General features: G+C 41.4%; 1 protein-coding gene across 2 annotated transcripts in view; it reads left to right on the forward strand.

The window, feature by feature from the left end:
• Nucleotides 1-5,535: 5,535 nt before the first annotated feature.
• Nucleotides 5,536-17,551, forward strand: part of lats2 (large tumor suppressor kinase 2) — a 31,333-nt gene continuing 19,317 nt past the window's right edge. For both annotated transcript variants that reach the window (XM_034109536.2, XM_034109538.2), the window contains exons 1-2: nucleotides 5,536-5,563; nucleotides 12,204-12,876. In XM_034109536.2, coding sequence (XP_033965427.1) covers nucleotides 12,514-12,876 — 363 coding nt within the window. In that variant the 5' untranslated portion in view covers nucleotides 5,536-5,563; nucleotides 12,204-12,513. The remainder of the gene's footprint in view (nucleotides 5,564-12,203; nucleotides 12,877-17,551) is intronic.

Consider the following 17,551-nt stretch of genomic DNA (forward strand, 5'->3'; position numbering starts at 1 on the left):
TGCTCCTAAAATACATTCAGGAAAGTTTTATGTCACAATTTGACGCTATTACAACGGCAGAGACTCAGTTTTACTGATGGGCTTTACAGTGTTTCCCCTAGGATGGAGTCCTAGTGTGTGCACGTGCGAAGTGCGCCCCGGCAATTTGTTTCTATGTGTTAGCACAAGAAAGGCTCTTGAGGCCTGGTACCAGGGCCGGTTCTAGCCAATTTGCTGCCCTAGGCGAGATGTTATATGTAAGGAATAAATAACAAATCTCTACAAAAGACAAATACACTAAAAAAACAGAAACTTATTGACATAGGTAATATACGTCAAAATGGCTTCAAATGTATTCATTGTTGTATGAACATGTTTGAGTTGGGGGGTGGACGTCACATCCTCTAGGGGGGTCCGGGGGTATGCTTCCCCGGGAAGATTTGTTTTGAACATTTTAAAGTAAAATGCTTCAATCTGGTGCACTTTGATTTTTGGATTACTGTCCTATAGTATAGATTGGAATGATTTCAAACCTGTTTTTATTTATCCTAATAATTATAAAGGAGTTCCTTGGAAATATGTGTTTACATAATTTGTGGTCAAAACGTTTGAGACCCACTGAGATAACTTAGACTAAAATTAACTTATCTAAACTCAGAGAGCCCTTTACCTCACTGAGCCTCTCAGTCTGACAGGAGAGCTCTCCTCCACAGTGGTTGTAGAAACATCTACTTCTTATATCCGTTAGCGCAGCTAGCACCAGATTCTAATAACAACAGCACCTGTACCGGTGCGCCCTCTCCCTCGCTCGCACTTTTGCTGTGAGCTGCGGGCGCCATCGTACAGGGCAAATGAAAAGTGTAACCGGGGTTAAAGGGTGTTACATTTACTTAATTATGAATGTTGTTACATCAAGGCCGAAAATTTGGATGAGCGCCAACGGTCAAAAATATTTTTTCCCTCCCAGAGCTACCAGTGCAGCGCCCCCCAGATCTGGCGCCTTTTTGTTAATGCCAAAAATCGGCCCTGCCTAGTAGCCTACATACAGTGGCAATGTCTCAACATTTAGCAAAAATACACCTTTATTGAACATACAGTAACACAAATACAACAAATCTACATAACAAACAATCAAAAATGGTCGCCACTTATTATTTATTTGTTGGGTACCTGGCTGGCGCCCCCTAGCAGCGGCCCGCATATTTCAGCAGCGGCGCTGCGCCGCCACTATTTGTATGTAGGGGAAACACTGGGCTTTAAAATGTTTTCTGAAAGCAGTGTGAGGATCAGAAAGCTCAAACTGGAATGTGCCTTCTTGGGTGATCCCCTCACATTGACAGCTGTGTGTCCATGTGCTCGTAAAGTATCCTGTTGTCGTTAAAAACATGAATGTCTTCCTGTGATTTGTTTTTGAGGATATGCTTTCCTCATCACTGTTAATGTAAAGCAACCAGCTGGCACTTTGTTCTCTATGATATAAATAAAATGTAGGGTGCACTTAAAAGAATGCCGTAATGTAGACACAATTAATAATAGAGAGGAAAAAGCTAGGAGAAAAGATAAAAGTCATAAATAATACTAATGAGTGTGAATATAATAAAGACAACCCTCCTGTTGTCTTTGGGTCAAATCTGACCGATTTATAACTTTCATCAATCATAACTTTTTTGTTTCACATTCGATTGCATTCAGGCTTTATGATATGCTTCACAGCAGACATTTGACATATCAAATTGCTGATCACCACTTTCATTGATTTTTGGATGATTTAGTCAACTTTGTAACACCCACGGTGTTCATAAAGAAAAGGAATTAGTAACCATCCGGATCAGATAAAAAAACACCCACACACACATAGTCTAGATGTGTCCTCCCCCCCCTCCTTATGTGCCCAATCCCCCCATGTGAATCACACCTGGCACACACACACACACAGAACAATTTGACACATTTCCCACTCTTATGTGCCCATCCCCCCACATGGATCACACCTGGAACACGCAATCCATGTTCAGTGTCTGTTCTTTGTATATTTTCTGCAGTTGTTCATGTACACCAGTGGTCTGATACAATATGTACAGTTTGAAAGGGTGTTAAATGAAATTTGGTGATGATTAATGGTTTTTGTCTTAATGTAGCAGTTAAAACAGGACTGGTCAAATTTGACCGCGAACACCAAAGTAAGGGGGGGGGGGGACGAAGACAATAGGAGGGTTGAATACTAATTTCATATGAATAAATAAAAAGTTAGATGAAATATTAATAATTAATAATAATAATTCCTTGCATTTATTATAGCGCTTTTCCAGTGCTCAAAGCGCTTTACAGATACACACACATATGTTTTATACATGCAATGGTCACTGTGGACAATACCCACAGGAGCAAGTTCAGGTGAAGTGTCTTACCCAAGGACATATTAAATCATAATCTTCTTAATAAGCCTATAGAATAATTCAATCATAAAATATCAATAGAATTTCCCTTTTCCGCCTAATGGAAATACATACTTCCCAAAGGACCAATGATGAGTAATAAACAAGATAATAACAGAAAATAAAACATGGTCAGTTCGTGGACCGTTCCCTTTTTCGTTTAGTTTTCAGACAATTTCAACCATGTGTTCTTGGTTTCACCTGCACTATTTAGTTCATAATGACCTCTTGAAGCAATGTGTAACTTCATTGCTGCATGTGCTTAGTATTTGATTAACAAACATGATTTATTCCTGGAGTGACGCGGGTTTCTGCATTGTTGCTTTAAGGAAGGAAAATGAAACAGTTGCTACTGAACCGAGTAAAAATGTCCAAGTGGGAGAAAAAAGTATCTCTTCCTGTACTCTGGAGGGATTGTTGTCAGGGTACATCTGCCAAATATACCTGGTTAAGTTCAATAGTGACCAGCACTATTAGGTTATTGTAATATATCTGCCAGACATTAATAACTTGTTTCTATGTATTATATGGGTTTAATATGAGGTTTAAAATAAATACCTTCAAGGTTGAGATGAATCAAACATGTTCTGATAAATTAGTCCATGATTTTTGTTAATACATTTTATTTTTCTATCACTAAGAGATCTCTGTTAATCCCACACATACTCCACCTGTATTTTCTCGCTGTTTAACATTATTATACAGGGTGCATGTAGCCTACTTCCAGATGTTTAACCTCTTCTCATTTAGTCTTCTTCCTCTGTGACTGAAAATTAAAGTTTGAAAATGCAGTATCTTTTTTTCCGTGTTGTCTTTGTGTTTATATAGGTATTATATTATCTGCCCCGTCTTTGTTTCCATGTGTTTAACTTTGTGGTGATAATTGTTAATAGAGTAAAAGCCATCTATTAGCTTTCACGCTGATTCGTGACTTCTTGGCCCATTAGTAAAGATGCCTTGTAGGTCCAGAGGGGAGTGTCTGAGTAATGCACTGAATTTATTTTTATTTATCAAGGGGAGAAATACATTGCAGGAAGCCCCGCCTAGAATATGTGCGGTCAGAGAGGAGGAAAACTCGAGACCTCTCACTCTGCTGGTCTTTTTTGAAGTCACTTTATATTGAAGTCAAAAGAAATGCATCCTTTGGTGCCCTGGTGGTCGATGAGTAATCAAAATCAGATTGTTTACTAAAAAAGAAGTTGTGCTGGAATAATGTAATCAAATATGCAATATAATCACATAATGGCTCTACACGTAATGTACAACGTCTCAATGCACTTCATGAATTAGGATTGTTTTACTTTTTTCACATATTATCATAGGCGGATTTTGCGGGGGGCGGAAATATGTTACAGCATTACTACGTCTAAAACTGTTCCAATACAAATATTTCGTATATCAATATTTTAATAGATGTAATAAAATGATTGTTACAATACAAATCTGAATAATATCATGTTTTGTTTGAAATAATTTCATTGCCTGTCAGCATTCCATCGGGGCACAAACTTATCTCGTGCCCTCATTGGTCATGTGCGCGTTCGTGTGTTTGGAGGAGGGGCTCTGTAAGGAAGTCTGAAGGAAGGGGCAGATTTGTTCCGGGTTGTGTATTTTCAAATTCTAGCGCATTCGAGCTGGTTTCTCCATTCTTACCTACCCTACCTTTAACATTTGTTTTTATTTTCTTTATAATTAATGAGCAGTTTTAACGTTGGCTTTTCTCCTCGTATGTGGTTTTCTCAGCCTCAAATGACCAATTAGAGAAAGACAGAGAATGTAAATGGCACTGCATCTAACGATTGTTTTCTATATCAATGAATATAACAATCGCGGAGTTAGACATTTGCGCTTAGGGGGTCAAACCTTTTTTACCGACGTCAGTACACAGTCCCAACTATTGTCTCTCCACCCAACAACAACAACAGTGCATCATAACTGTGCACATCTTATACTTATTTGATAACTACTATATCCCTTGGCTACAATATTATTAACCAGTGTCCTACCTTAGTGCAGAAGTATACGCCTTAAACGTCCCAGAAATATCCATTACTGCTAATTCTTGTAATACAATATACTGAATCACTTGTATGCAAAAAAAAAGCGAGGGAACTTGTGTCCTTAACCTCACACGTCACACACACGCACACACACACACGTCACAACACAACCAGTCTATGGTCACAACATGCGACTGCTCAACAATGGCCATCCAGTTATTTTAGCCGGGCCGGCTTTTTACAGTACTACGGCTTCCACAGATGACATTTTGTTATGTATTTATTGTCAAAGCATTTGATGTATTCATTGCTACCGGGATGTTAAGAGCATTCCATGGAATATAACAAAAAGTGTTTCAGAAGGGAATTACCTACTCCACCTTTAAGAGAATGGGCTCAGATGATGGTATTATTATGTAAAACAATCTTTATTTTTCCCTACTTATTCAATTCAATTCAAAGGTTTAATTGTCATATGCACATAAGCTACAGTGTAGAAATGGCAATGAAAGTCGTATGACCCGAGCATCAGAGTACATTTACGGAAGAGGGTTATTGGGGCCACAGGAGTATTTTTTTTTTTTAAATAATGTGACCAAAAATGTTTAAGATGAAAGTCAGAATTATGAGATTTTCAGGAAAAAAGAAAAACAAATCTTACAAATATACATTTATCATTTTCAAGTCAGTTTTTTATTTATTTTGATCACAGCTCAAATGTGTTTCTCATGTGGCCCTTATCCTCTTCCGTATACATCTCAATAATAACCCAATAGGAAAAAGGTGTTCCCTTTGTAAACCTGGTTAAATTAAAAACTATTACCAAGAATCCAGTTTCTAGTGAAAAGTAACTCCTCCGAGTGAACCATCTTTCAACACACGATCTTTGTCTCGCTGCTGACGTGCGTCGGTCCGTCACGTGACCTGAGGAATGTTAACAATGCAGCGAGTGTCCAACTTTGTGCTGCATTTCTGATCCTGCTGCAGTCTGCGGAGAAAATGGAGGCTCGTTTCATCACATTTAACCTCTTTCTCCGTCTTCACTGAGCTCCTCGGGGTTTTCTATGCGCTCTTCAACAGAGAAACAGGATTTACTCTCCAAACTGAGGTTATTCTCGCTTCTTCTTCATCTTCTTCTTCTATCCCATGGTAAGTTGAGACTTCACTTTTCCTGGGGAGGGGAGTGGTGGAGTAAACTTATTTCCACGACTTGTTGCTGAGGAAAAAATGTTCCGTCGTGGGTGTGTTGAAGTGAGGAGATTTTAGAGAGATTTCTAGGTGTTTTCCTTAGAGTTATAATTGGACTTGAAGAGTTTTTTCTGCATAGGAATGTTCTGGAGCTGCAGCAGTGGATACAGTGAGGCCACAGGACGGTAAAACAGGGGTTTCCGACCCTTTCCATGTCCAGGGGCCGCAGGCAAAAACTGTTAACTACACAGACACCATTTTGTAACGGTTTTAAAGCTTTGACACAAATGTGAGAAGTTAATTTATCAACGGAATAGTTCATTTTTACTTAATCCCCTATTGTTAAATTAAAGTCAATGCTGAAATTGCCATGTTTTTTTGCTGCAGGCTCCCTAAAGTAGGGACCTCTAAGGGGCCACAACTTTATGTTATGGACCTTATTATTTGTAAAGAAATCCAGGAGGTTTCTATATAGTTATATTTTTGATTAGAGTATCATAAAACCCTGCACTTTACTTAGTGGAGTTCCTGCATTTACAATTAAGCCGTGATATGTGGTTAGGAACAGACTGTTGCATAAGATCACAATATTTCCAAAATTCTCACACTAAAAAAGTGGATTTCTTGGTTTTTCACAGATAAGATAACCAAATAGCTGAATTAGTATAGGAGTCATGTTGGGATTATTAAGGGGACTTGGAAGGGAATAAAGTGGGGAAAAATGGTCCATAGTTTGCTTTTTTTGTCTCTATTCCAAGCCTAAAGGCCTGCGTAGTTGGGTCACCCGATGCAAACCATGTTGTTTCATTCAGGTGTGCGTTCTACTAGTCTACTACTACTACTACTACGCCACACACACCCCTTCTCTCTTATGTTGACACACTTTACTACAACATTTGCCAGGAGCTTTAATTTGTTCAGGTGTTGATTAGTAAAGAACTCGCCTGGCAGGCTGAGAGGTGAAACCATAACACCAAAGTTTATGTAGACACTTTTGAGTATCATCCTGCCAAGCCTGTCTCCAGAGGCAGGAGGGTGGACATTTATCTTATACAATTAGACCTATTATACTCTGACCTTTGGTGATGCAACAGTCAGTGTGCCTTCAGGTATTTGGCCACAGCTGGGTTTGATTCAGTCAGGCGGTGCAGAGGAAGAACCACAGGATCAGAGGGAAACCACCAGTGGACTTCACACAGAGGCTGGCAGATGTTGGCCTGTGTGCTGTGGGTTATTGTATAACGGAAGGCAGGTAAATAAAACGACAACGAGGAGGTGGCACAATGGGAAATAATCTTGTTGAAATGTAAGATGGATAGATGTTCCTTCTTGATCCTAAAATAAGTAAATGATTGTGTTACAGTAAGCAGCAGGTTCTCGGGATTTGTATCGGAGTACACAGTCAATATGTACATATCAACATTAGGAAGAGTAAACAGTACACAACATTAAGAAATACAATGAGACCGCCACAGTGTCCACAACATGTAAAATACGTCTGGTGCTTGTGCTGTGAAGTTGATTGTATGTTAATGTGTGTCTGTGGATACCATGGATTGTAGTAGTTTGTGATTTCACCTTTTTATATATAGTAGTGGTTTTGAAAACAGAAGTTTGATCTACTGTCATTTTTAAGGCTGTCCATTTCTAAAAGAAAATCGTCGTCTACTTAACGTTATGTTGATTTTGTCCACTAAAGACTTTATGCTAATGCACCCCCCTTAAATCTTGTGATTGCCAGAGATTTACTCTTGTTTTTTGGAGATAGAAGAACAAACTTTAAAAATCTCTACTCTGCTTAAGACGTCTTGAAAGATTAATGGGGGGCATCGTTACCTTTCTTAAACGTACCTTCTTACTTTTACCACATTGCATCATTTCTCCACAATGTCCCAAATACAGACAGAATTGTCATAATTCTCTCTATACAAAAAGTGACAGCAGTCAGGAAGGTTTAGATTTTTAATGTGACTGACGAAATATGACCAAGCAACAACATTTATCCGTTAATTTATTTATTATTTTTGCACGACTTGTTATCGGCATTAAAGACACCCTTATTTTAAATGTCTCCTTCAGGTCACGTCTCCCGGCGTTCATGAAGTTTGCATATTTTAGTGAAACTGGCTGTTTGTGCATCTTTTCACTTTGGGTCCAAATTGGAGTCGGGGTTTAGGTGTAGGTTAAGTCAAAGTAGAGATAAGGCTTAGGTATGTATTGTGGAAAGGTTAGGGTTAAGTATGGAAGTGTGTTTGTGGGGAAAGGAGTTGAAAATGTCTTTGCACATCTCTTCCCTGGTACGTTTTCAAGGTTGGACCTGCACCAACGTCCCTCCACTTCAACACACAGATCATCCACAGATCTGGCTTTCTTTTTTGGTTTATTTGGTCAGCACAGACTGTCCCCAGACGGGTCCCATGATTCAGCGGTGGTGGTATGAGTTTACTTGTAGTTACTTGTGGAAAGGAATGCTCATTGGTTGGGGACATGGCGCCTGAAGCATCACAGGAATGGAGGGAGAGATCCCAGAGATGGGGCAACATTTTCACAGTGTGGCACCCTTGTCCTTGTCCTACCCCCCAACCCAGCAATATAAAAGAAAAACATGTTTTTGTCCATGCAAAGTTTTATCTGTACAAACAGTGAGGGCTGTGTCCTTCTCAGAAATGGCCCAAAGGGATGGAGTCTGCCAGGGAGGCGGCGGCGGCGGGGGGGGGTTTAGTGGTTCAAGGCTTCTTATGTTTGGGCTGCTTTGGTGTGAATGCCATGAATCCAGTACTGCTATGGGCAATGTGGTTTATTATTAATAGGGACATTTTGTGATCCCAATAAAAGAGTCAAAGTAGCCTATTAGGATTAGATGGGATAAGATAATATGCAGTATTACAGAGGCAACAACAAAAGAGAGTAGGAAAGTGTAATACGTTTACCATTTTCAAAAAAAACAAGATATGGTGGAAAGACTGAACATCAAATTATTTACAGAAAGGCACAGTATATTATATTGCACATTATAATGTTTTTGAGCATGAAATAAATGCAGGAATGATGAGTTATGTTAAATGTTTGCATTACATGGGAGCAAAATGTGAACATCTGGTATTTTCCCTTAATGTAAATTCCTCTTTTAAAGGTTTTTCCCTAAGGGGTCCTCAACACAGACACACAGGACTCTCCTGGACCTTGTGACGATACTAAAGGTCGATGTAATCACAAATCAATGCCAGAGATTTTATCTTGCTTTGTTTGCTTGGTGTTTTTCTCATCAGTTTGGCATCGTGGATAACTCTACAAAGTCTACCACAATATCTACACGTTTCATTGGAAGTAGAGGGAAGCTAGACGGCTGTATATTTAAGAGCTGTGGCTAGTGTAACGCTTAATTGTTGTGACTATTTAGATGCTACATTTTTAAAACAAAAGAAAAGTAATCTTATAACCGCAGTATGTTAACGTAGATTTAGCTTGTCGCTAGCATCATCGAATGACCTTCAGTTTTGAAACCCTGGACAACCAAAATAACTCCTCCCACTTTGGAACTCTGCCCCATGGCAACATAAAATACTAGTTTCTGATTGGCTATTAGTATTGTATTGAAAACAACATGGTAATTTTCACTCAAATGCAGTGAAAACGTTTGTGAAAAAACATACAGGTTCAGTGTTAAATTACATTTAGCTTTTATGGAACACCGACTATTTCCCCTCAGACAAGCTTTAAAAGATCTCCAGATTTAGTTTTTCAATGCGCAAACAGAGATAGGACATGGAAACTGACCTCATGTTATACTGTATCTCTTAATAGTCATTTTGAGTAATTTTCTCTCCCATTCTCAGTGTTTTTGGCTGTTTTGCGTCCCTTTCTTTGTGGTTGTTTTTGTTTCTTGTTGGGTGATACATCGAGTGACATTTTGAAGTCGTTTGTAAGATCATTTGGAGACTGGTTTTAAGTATTGAATAGCTGATTGTGGTATGTTGATATGGAATGAGCACGGAAAGGTGTACTGATGTATAAAACAGATTTTCTTTGAGGAAATGCCTTCAGCCCATCAGTTGTTTTTATGAATCACGTTCGTTGCGGTTTGGATAATTAAGTCAATTACATTTTCTTAGAAACACAATCGGATTAATCAACAGTCGATTGCTTAACAAAATAGTTGGAATATCAAACACGTTTTTCAAACCGCAGCCGTGTCGAAACGTGCCAGCATGTGAATATGTCTGGCAGTTTTACAGCGTCGGTAACAAACCACATCAGTATCTGGAGAGCAGACTTCACCTGCCAGCCAAACGGAAATCTTTCTCTGACTAAGAAGGATATCTGAAGCATGTGAAACAGTCGGACAGGAAGCCAGCCTGCCTGTCTGTTTCAGGGTCATCTGTCAAGAGTGTTTGCTTGGATAGAAGCTTGAGGCTTTTACTTAGTGGATCACCAATGTATGGAAAGAAATTTTTTATGTGGAACTGTCACCAACCAGTAAATGGTGAAACATGAGTCTTTCCCCTCCTTTAACGACAAGGGAAGTTATCTAGGTTTGGTTTGATCCATTGCATTCAAGCTCATGGACTGAAATGAAAACACGACGTCATCTCAAGTTTTCTTGCAACTATAACAGGGGGTCCTCCGCGGGGATTAAAAAGTATTAAAAGTTGATAAATCAATTTAGCGAAAACTAAGCCTATTAACGGCATTTCCAAAGTATTACATTTTGTATCTTGTTTTCAATAAGTATAATAATTGTCCAAAGAGGCTGTGTTCTACAGTGTGCCTGAATGTAATCACTGCGTAGGTGTGTCGTGTGATTCTGTGGAGTTTATTGATGGCATCCCGTTGGGTTTGACGTCATCTGAAACAGGACGTCGCGCGCTCACTGCTTGATAGCGCGAATGTCAGTTTACGCCGGTTGCTAAGCAACATCGTTATGGGGAATGCAAGTCTGCGTCCAAATGGTTGGAAGATAAGGAGGAAGGACAATCGATACTGTATATAGTCAATGTGAGGTAAAGTGTGTCGCCAAGGTAACCGGTTAGAACTCAAAGTGGCGATGAGGGTCTTAAGGAAAGGGTCTAAAGAAGGTCTTAAAAGGCATTACATTGACTTCAGGATTCCTGCTTATACCCTGTTTAGGGAATTGGGGTCAGATTGTTGAATTGTCATCATTTTGGTCAAACCTACTGGAACATTCCTGGTTGGACAGACTGCCATGACACTTTCCTAGGCATGTATTTATCCATTTCAACCCTTTTTTCCCCACTAAGTATTATGACATTGTGTTGATTCCAGTCAGGATACATTTGAACAACTTGTGTTACTCTTTAACTTGTCATCAATCTAGAGAGTTCAGATCAAAAGGAGTCCAAGCCTTTGATTTATGACCAAATAACAAAACTAAGTCTTCATTCCCACCAGGTTCTTCTTTATTTAGGGCTGATTAACAAATGTCTGCATGATAGCACGCTAAATAAAGACGCTACATTCACATCAGCATGTTAACGACGTGGGCAAGTTGGCATCCTGATGTTAGTGTTGAGCTCCAAGCACCGCTGTGCCTAAGTATAGCCCCACAGAGTTATTCTAGCTGTGTACTCTCTTAGTGTAGTTATTCATCCTTCTGCTACGTGTGTCATTGGGAAATGGTGTTGTCCCAAAGAGAACATTCCTGTGGGAAGCAGGAGTGTTTATCAGCTTAAGATCATCAAAATGGAGTTACAGGTACATTTACACATACAGGGAGGATTAGCTTCCGTGTGTGGTGGTGCGAAGACACAAGAAAATACGTTTTACGACCTGCAGTACATTATCATTTTAAGGGGAGGGTTGTGCGGATTTAAAGAGCGGTAGGGATATATAGAAATGTTCAATTCAATACAACTCACTTCACACATCCTCCGAAGTTATTCTGTACATTTTCAGCTTCATATTTGTGCATCCTCCTCCCCAAGTTGTGCGAGTGTTTCACGTTGGACTGCAGGTCCTCACGCGAGGCTCCTGGCAGGAACATGTGCATGTATCTCACGCGTCATCCCATCGGCCCCGCGGGAGTAGCGCTGCTGTGGCAGAATGCGGAGTATGTTCCCGCAGATAAGACCGTCAAACGGTGTTAAATGTCTGATCGCAGGGGAGCATCTGAATGTTTGGACCCCTCGTTGCTGCGCTCTCACAAGGGTGTTTACCGATGACCTCGTAGCACAAGTATGCACTGACGGGGGCTGACTTGTGCAACCGCTGCTATGTATTGAGGGGGGGGGGGCAGCTGGTTTGATGACACCTAGCATTCTTGAATTGTGCAGTAGGTATGCACCAGCACCACATATGGACTAATACAGAGTCACACTTCCAGATTTGACCGGTTTCAAACTGGTCCTATCATGTGATGCTTCTGTTGGAATAACTGAAAATCGGTTTAAAATTGTTGATTTTGGTTTTGAGTCACCAACATATTTAAAGATGCCAGGCCTTCTAACTCGACTGTGTGCAGTGTCCGTTCTGGTCCACACATTTGCTATTTGTAATTAAAAGCACAACTTGCCCTGTGCTGAAAGTGTAAGCTGTAACCATGCATGACCGCAGTCTCCATCTAACTCCATCCCTTCCTCCTCAGGCGGAGACTGGCAGCATCATGGCCTGGCTGCGCGGCGCCCTCGTGACCGGCTGCATTTCCTGGAATAAGTTGGAACCTGAGCCTTGAAAGCCACACCATGGCATGCCTGTAGTTCCTCACCTTCATCCAGCACCTCCAGAATCTACAGCATCTCCAGAATCACAAAGAGACGCAGACAAACCGAGGAGGACTCCCAAACGTTTTTTCGCAGCCAGTTTGAAAGGAATCTTTTTTTGGAGGGAGTGCAAGTGTGTGTGTGTGTGTGTGCTTCCCTTTTTTAGAGTAGGTGCCTGCCCTGGGCACTGAGGCCATGAGGCCCAAGACTTTCCCAGCGGCCCCGTATGTGGGCAACACTCGGCAGAGGCTCCAGGAGATCAAGGAGGGCCTGAAGCAGCCGGCCAAGCTGGTGAGCCAGGCGTTTCATGGCGGCAGCTCGCGGTCCGACGGCAGCAGAGCGGCCGACTGCAAGAGCGGGAAAGACGCGGCCAGCCGGCAGCAGCAACTCAGACCCCCGCAGAAGTTCAACAACTACCAGAATGCCCTGCGGGAAATTCGCAAGTCCCTCATGCCGTTCGACAAGTTCGGCCCTTCCTCCGGGTCGGGACACCCTGCCGGCGCCGGGGAGGTGAACCGGCAGATGCTGCAGGAGCTGGTGAACACCGGTTGTGACCAGGTGAGTGTGTGTGTGTGTGTGTGTGTGTGTGTGTGTGTGTGTGTGTGTGTGTGTGTGTGTGTGTGTGTGTGTGTGTGTGTGTGTGTGTGTGTGTGTGTGTGTGTGTGTGTGTGTGTGTGTGTGTGTGTGTGTGTGTGTGTGTGTGTGTGTGTGTGTGTGTGTGTGTGTGTGTGTGTGTGTGTGTGTGTTGTGTGTGTGTGTGTGTGTGTGTGTGTGTGTGTGTGTGTGTGTGTGTGTGTGTGTGTGTGTGTTTCTTGTAGGATGGTGCTGTCCTGGCTGGTTGTGAGAATGTGCTTCTTCTTCTTCTGATGCCACGATTGTTTTACACTATTTTTAACCATCCCTTAAATATCATTTGTTGCGTTAGTGCCTTGCAGTGAGGGCTGGTTATTGAAATAATCCAGTAGCAAGTAGTATCCAAACTTCTCCAGTCAAACGAAATCTTCATTCAACACTTTTGTTCTCAGATTTAGAACAAAGAAAATTGTTTGGTTTTGTTCTTGGATTTTCTCTTGATTCTTGGATTGAATGTGACTAGGGATTGGTGCACTACCGCAGCTGGTAGAAAAATACATCAATTATTTCTAATATATTCGATATTTTTGGATAATAGTTAGACCCTCCAGAAAAACGCGATTATGCGATCGCATAATTTACCGCAAAATGGCGCCGATTTTTAAAAGGGCGCATAATCTCTGCATTTTTCCACACAAAGTTGAGAGGAAAAAAAAGTTAACTCGTCTTGACGTGAAGTGATGATGATGATGCGACGTCATCAGCTCGCGCATCACAGAAGGTAAACAACACCGTAGAGTGAACGTGTGGAGCTCACACGAGAGAGAAAACACCAAAATGAAAAAATCTAATCCATCTAATTTACCGACGAACATTTCTGCTAAAGACCGGGCAAAGCAGTTCCCAGATGAAACTATTCTGCACCCCGTGCAACTGTGTGTTGGAGCATAAGAGAACATCGACGGTGACGACCCACTTTGATTCATTCGAACATGCTTTCTGCTGCTGCGGACAAGAAAGCCAAACAACTCACGTTCACCGAGGCATCGGCCTCCAAAACCCTTTCGAGGGCTACAAGAAACGGGGTGAGAAGCCTACAAGATTGAAGCTGGTCAGATAACGAACGAGTAAATGAAAACAGAATGAGGTGTGTGTGCGTGCGTAAAAATAAAATGGCCCAATTGCTTTTACAATAAATAAACATTGAATGTGTTTAATTGAATAGTAAAGGGGTTTAGCGTTAGTGGCAGGTTGTGTGTGAGAGAGAATAAATAAGACAACCCAATATTTAGCATATTTCGCAACTTCCCGCAATTTCACCGCATAGAATCACATAGAAACCCCGAATGTTTAATCGCATAATCAAGGATTTTAGCCAGTGTTTTTCTGGAGGGTCTAAATCAGGGGTCTCCAACACGTCGGCGAGCTACTGAAAAGCTGCCCGCGAGCTACCGGTAGCTCGCGGGCAGCTTTTCAGTAGCTCGCCGCTCGATTATCGATTATAGCGTAGTAACGTTGCTTCTTGATTTTTCGGCCGCGGCCGGACAATAAAGTTTTTTTATTTTAGAATTGTTTCTGTCACACGAATATAAAATTGGTCGGTGACGCAGAGATCAAGGAACAGACGTGACAGCGGCACACCGACACCACACACGGAGGAGTCTGCTTTCTCCAGCAGCACCAGTCAGAACCAACGGCAGAATGACCCGCTCTGAATCAGGCCGCGTCGCTGCGGCTCAGAGACACACAGGGAGGGATTTGTGTGGGATTTGTGTTTTTTGAAAAACGTTATTGTAATGTCAGGTTTTTGGTGGATTTAATCAAGTCGAGTATGAATGTCCTCTTGATATTTTCAGTTGATAAATACGCGTGTAAAGTTTGTGAAGGCAGGAGGAAAGCTTCCGCGATCACGGTCTCCTCTCCGTTCCTCCAAGCCCCGCCCCCTCCTGAAAATAATGAGTGACAGGCTGACAGTGACCCGATAGAAACTTTATTATTCACTTAATCACTGAGATATAATGAAGCTAACTTAATCTCATACATTCATGGGATTTATGTAACAGTAAGACAGAGAATGTAAGTGTGCACCCACATGCACTATTTTTGTTTTTATAATGCTGTTGTAAATACTCCTTGTCTGCTGTGTTCAGACTCAAGTCATGTGTGTGATGCCACATTCAGGACATTCAGTGTCCTTTTTTTAACAGAAGACCGTTGCTAGAAGCTGCAGCTCGACTGCAGCAGTATTAGTTTTTTGTTTTTGAGGATGGAAAAATGTCACACACAGATATAGGGAGGCTAGACCTATACAATTGATTAATTATGGTTTATAATTTCATTTCAACACGAAGAAGAAAAGATGGCTGCACTGTTCAGTGTCAATCCTATGGAGATGGAGGTTATAAATCTCCAAAATCATGTTCAGCTTAAGTCTCAGCAAAACTCACAACATTTCTGGAGCCTTGTACGCCCAGAAAACTATAAGAACATTCACCAAGCAGCACTAAACATGTCTGCTTTATTTGGTTCTGTATACATCCCTTTGTGAAGCAGCTTTTTCTGGCATGAATGAAATCTAAATACAGAACAAGACCGACTGATGAACATGTAAATTACTCTATTAGTGAACCTAAGTGGGTCCAGCATACACCTGTATGGTGGACTCCATGCAGCGCCAGTCCTCTCACTAACTGTAAAAAAGAGTGAATGCACTTATTTTACACACTTGCCATAAGATGCTTGCAAGGTGGTGATTAAGGCGATGTATTTACTATGTGGGCCATACTAAGAAGTGAAAACATTGTAATTTGCTCTTGGACATGTATGTGAATCTTCAGTGAAGTACTGTTGTCCATATTAATATGTTAGAAATTGTCGTTCTCTTGGACCTTGATGTGAAGTTAAGATTTTAGATAAGCTTTAGGTATTGCCATTTCACACAAAAGTAGCTTAATTCAACTGATGAGTGCTATGTGAATAAATGTAAGCGATGCGATGCAAGTAGCTCTTGGCCACTTTCATTTTTTCAAAGTAGCTCTCAGATGGAGAAAGGTTGGAGACCCCTAGTCTAAATAGTGTGTTTCAATGTACTGGGAACAGTCAGCATCTAGCGTTAATTTAGCCACCCACTATTGCTATTCTGCCATTTTCACATTTTTGTGTTGCAATACAATGTGACGCATTATATATTTAGACCCCTGCTGAGTGAGTGAGTGTGTACGATATCAAGAAGTTAGACTGTGTGTGACTGTGTGTGTGTTGCTCTCTGCCACTTCACTCACACGGTGAAGCCGCTCTGCCCCTTCAGTCAGGAATGTCTAATGAAAGCAGGGTGCCATGTTCTCGCAGATGCAATACAATACAAGAGCTCCCTGCCAAGTGCACGGTGCTGCGGTTACATAACGCAGACCCGAGCAACGAAATGTTGAAATATCAGGTGGATTTCCCAACCGTCCAAAGAGCGTGTTTCCACGGGAAGGGAGGGCCAACTTTACACAGACCTTCAGCCGCAGAAATCACTGAGAACATGTCATGGGGATGCTGTTACTCAGGGGCCACTTCCTGAGTGAGCATTCAGTTTATGCATCTTGGTTTCGTCTATACTCGTGCAGACGGGACAACAAGTACACTGAAAAGATCAAAGAAAGATTATTTAAGACCGAAAACGGAAAGAAATATGTACTTCCTCTTAGTAAATATTATATATATTGGTAAATATCTTAGTAAATATTCCTCTTAGAAATATGTACTTCCTTTATTTACATTTTTGACAAAGCTTTGACCAAACGTACAACTATAAAACGTTCATTGATAATCATTAGCCTTAGAGCTCGCTTAACCTGAGCCAGACATTGCTGCCGTGTGTTGCTCTAAAAAAGCAAGAACCGAGTGAGATCCATTTCAAACGCCCGTCAAAGATCCCAGAACAAACTGAATATCTTGAGGGCAGCTGGTTGACCTCCGTTGCTTCCACCTTTTGTGAATGAGTGCGGGCAAACAGGAAGTGAACATTCAATGGCAGCAGGGTGGAGCAGTTCCTCCTGCTGAAGTCCGGCCTCCACCCGACATGTCTGACTCTTTGTTCCTCTGCAGCTCCGTCCCTACGCATCTCATCTTCTCTTACACTTTTTAAGTCATTGTTGATTCACAACGATTGTCAGTCAACGTCCAAATGTTCATTTCACTTTGTTTCAAGATTAAACTCAAAAAGTTAGTCATTTGTTTTCTGCATCTTTTCTTTCTTTCTCAAAAGCCTCTTGTGCTAATCCAAGATGTTGACTTCAAACTGCACTTTGTCTTCACACACCTTGACTTACCTCTCATCTCCTGCACACACACACACACACACACACACACACACACACACACACACACACACACACACTTGACTACACTAGTGTATGTGTGTGTTGTTGCCAGTCCATTTTAGGCCACTAAGCAGTACATGTTTTATTTTACAAGCCAAAAACAATAATGGCTTCCATAGACCAGCTACTTCTGTCCTTGAAAACTCTTCCCTTTAACTCCTCCTCCTCCTCCTCCTCCTCCTCCTCCTCCTCCTCCTCCTCCTCCTCCTCCTCCTCCTCACATTGTTGAACTCAACTCTTATCAGCGCACTTCCTCCTCCTCTTTGTCCCTCCTGTCTTCTCCAGCTGCAAAT

The sequence above is a fragment of the Pseudochaenichthys georgianus genome, chromosome 21 (genome assembly GCF_902827115.2).
Source record: "Pseudochaenichthys georgianus chromosome 21, fPseGeo1.2, whole genome shotgun sequence".
In the NCBI taxonomy this organism is placed as follows: Eukaryota; Metazoa; Chordata; class Actinopteri; order Perciformes; family Channichthyidae; genus Pseudochaenichthys; species Pseudochaenichthys georgianus.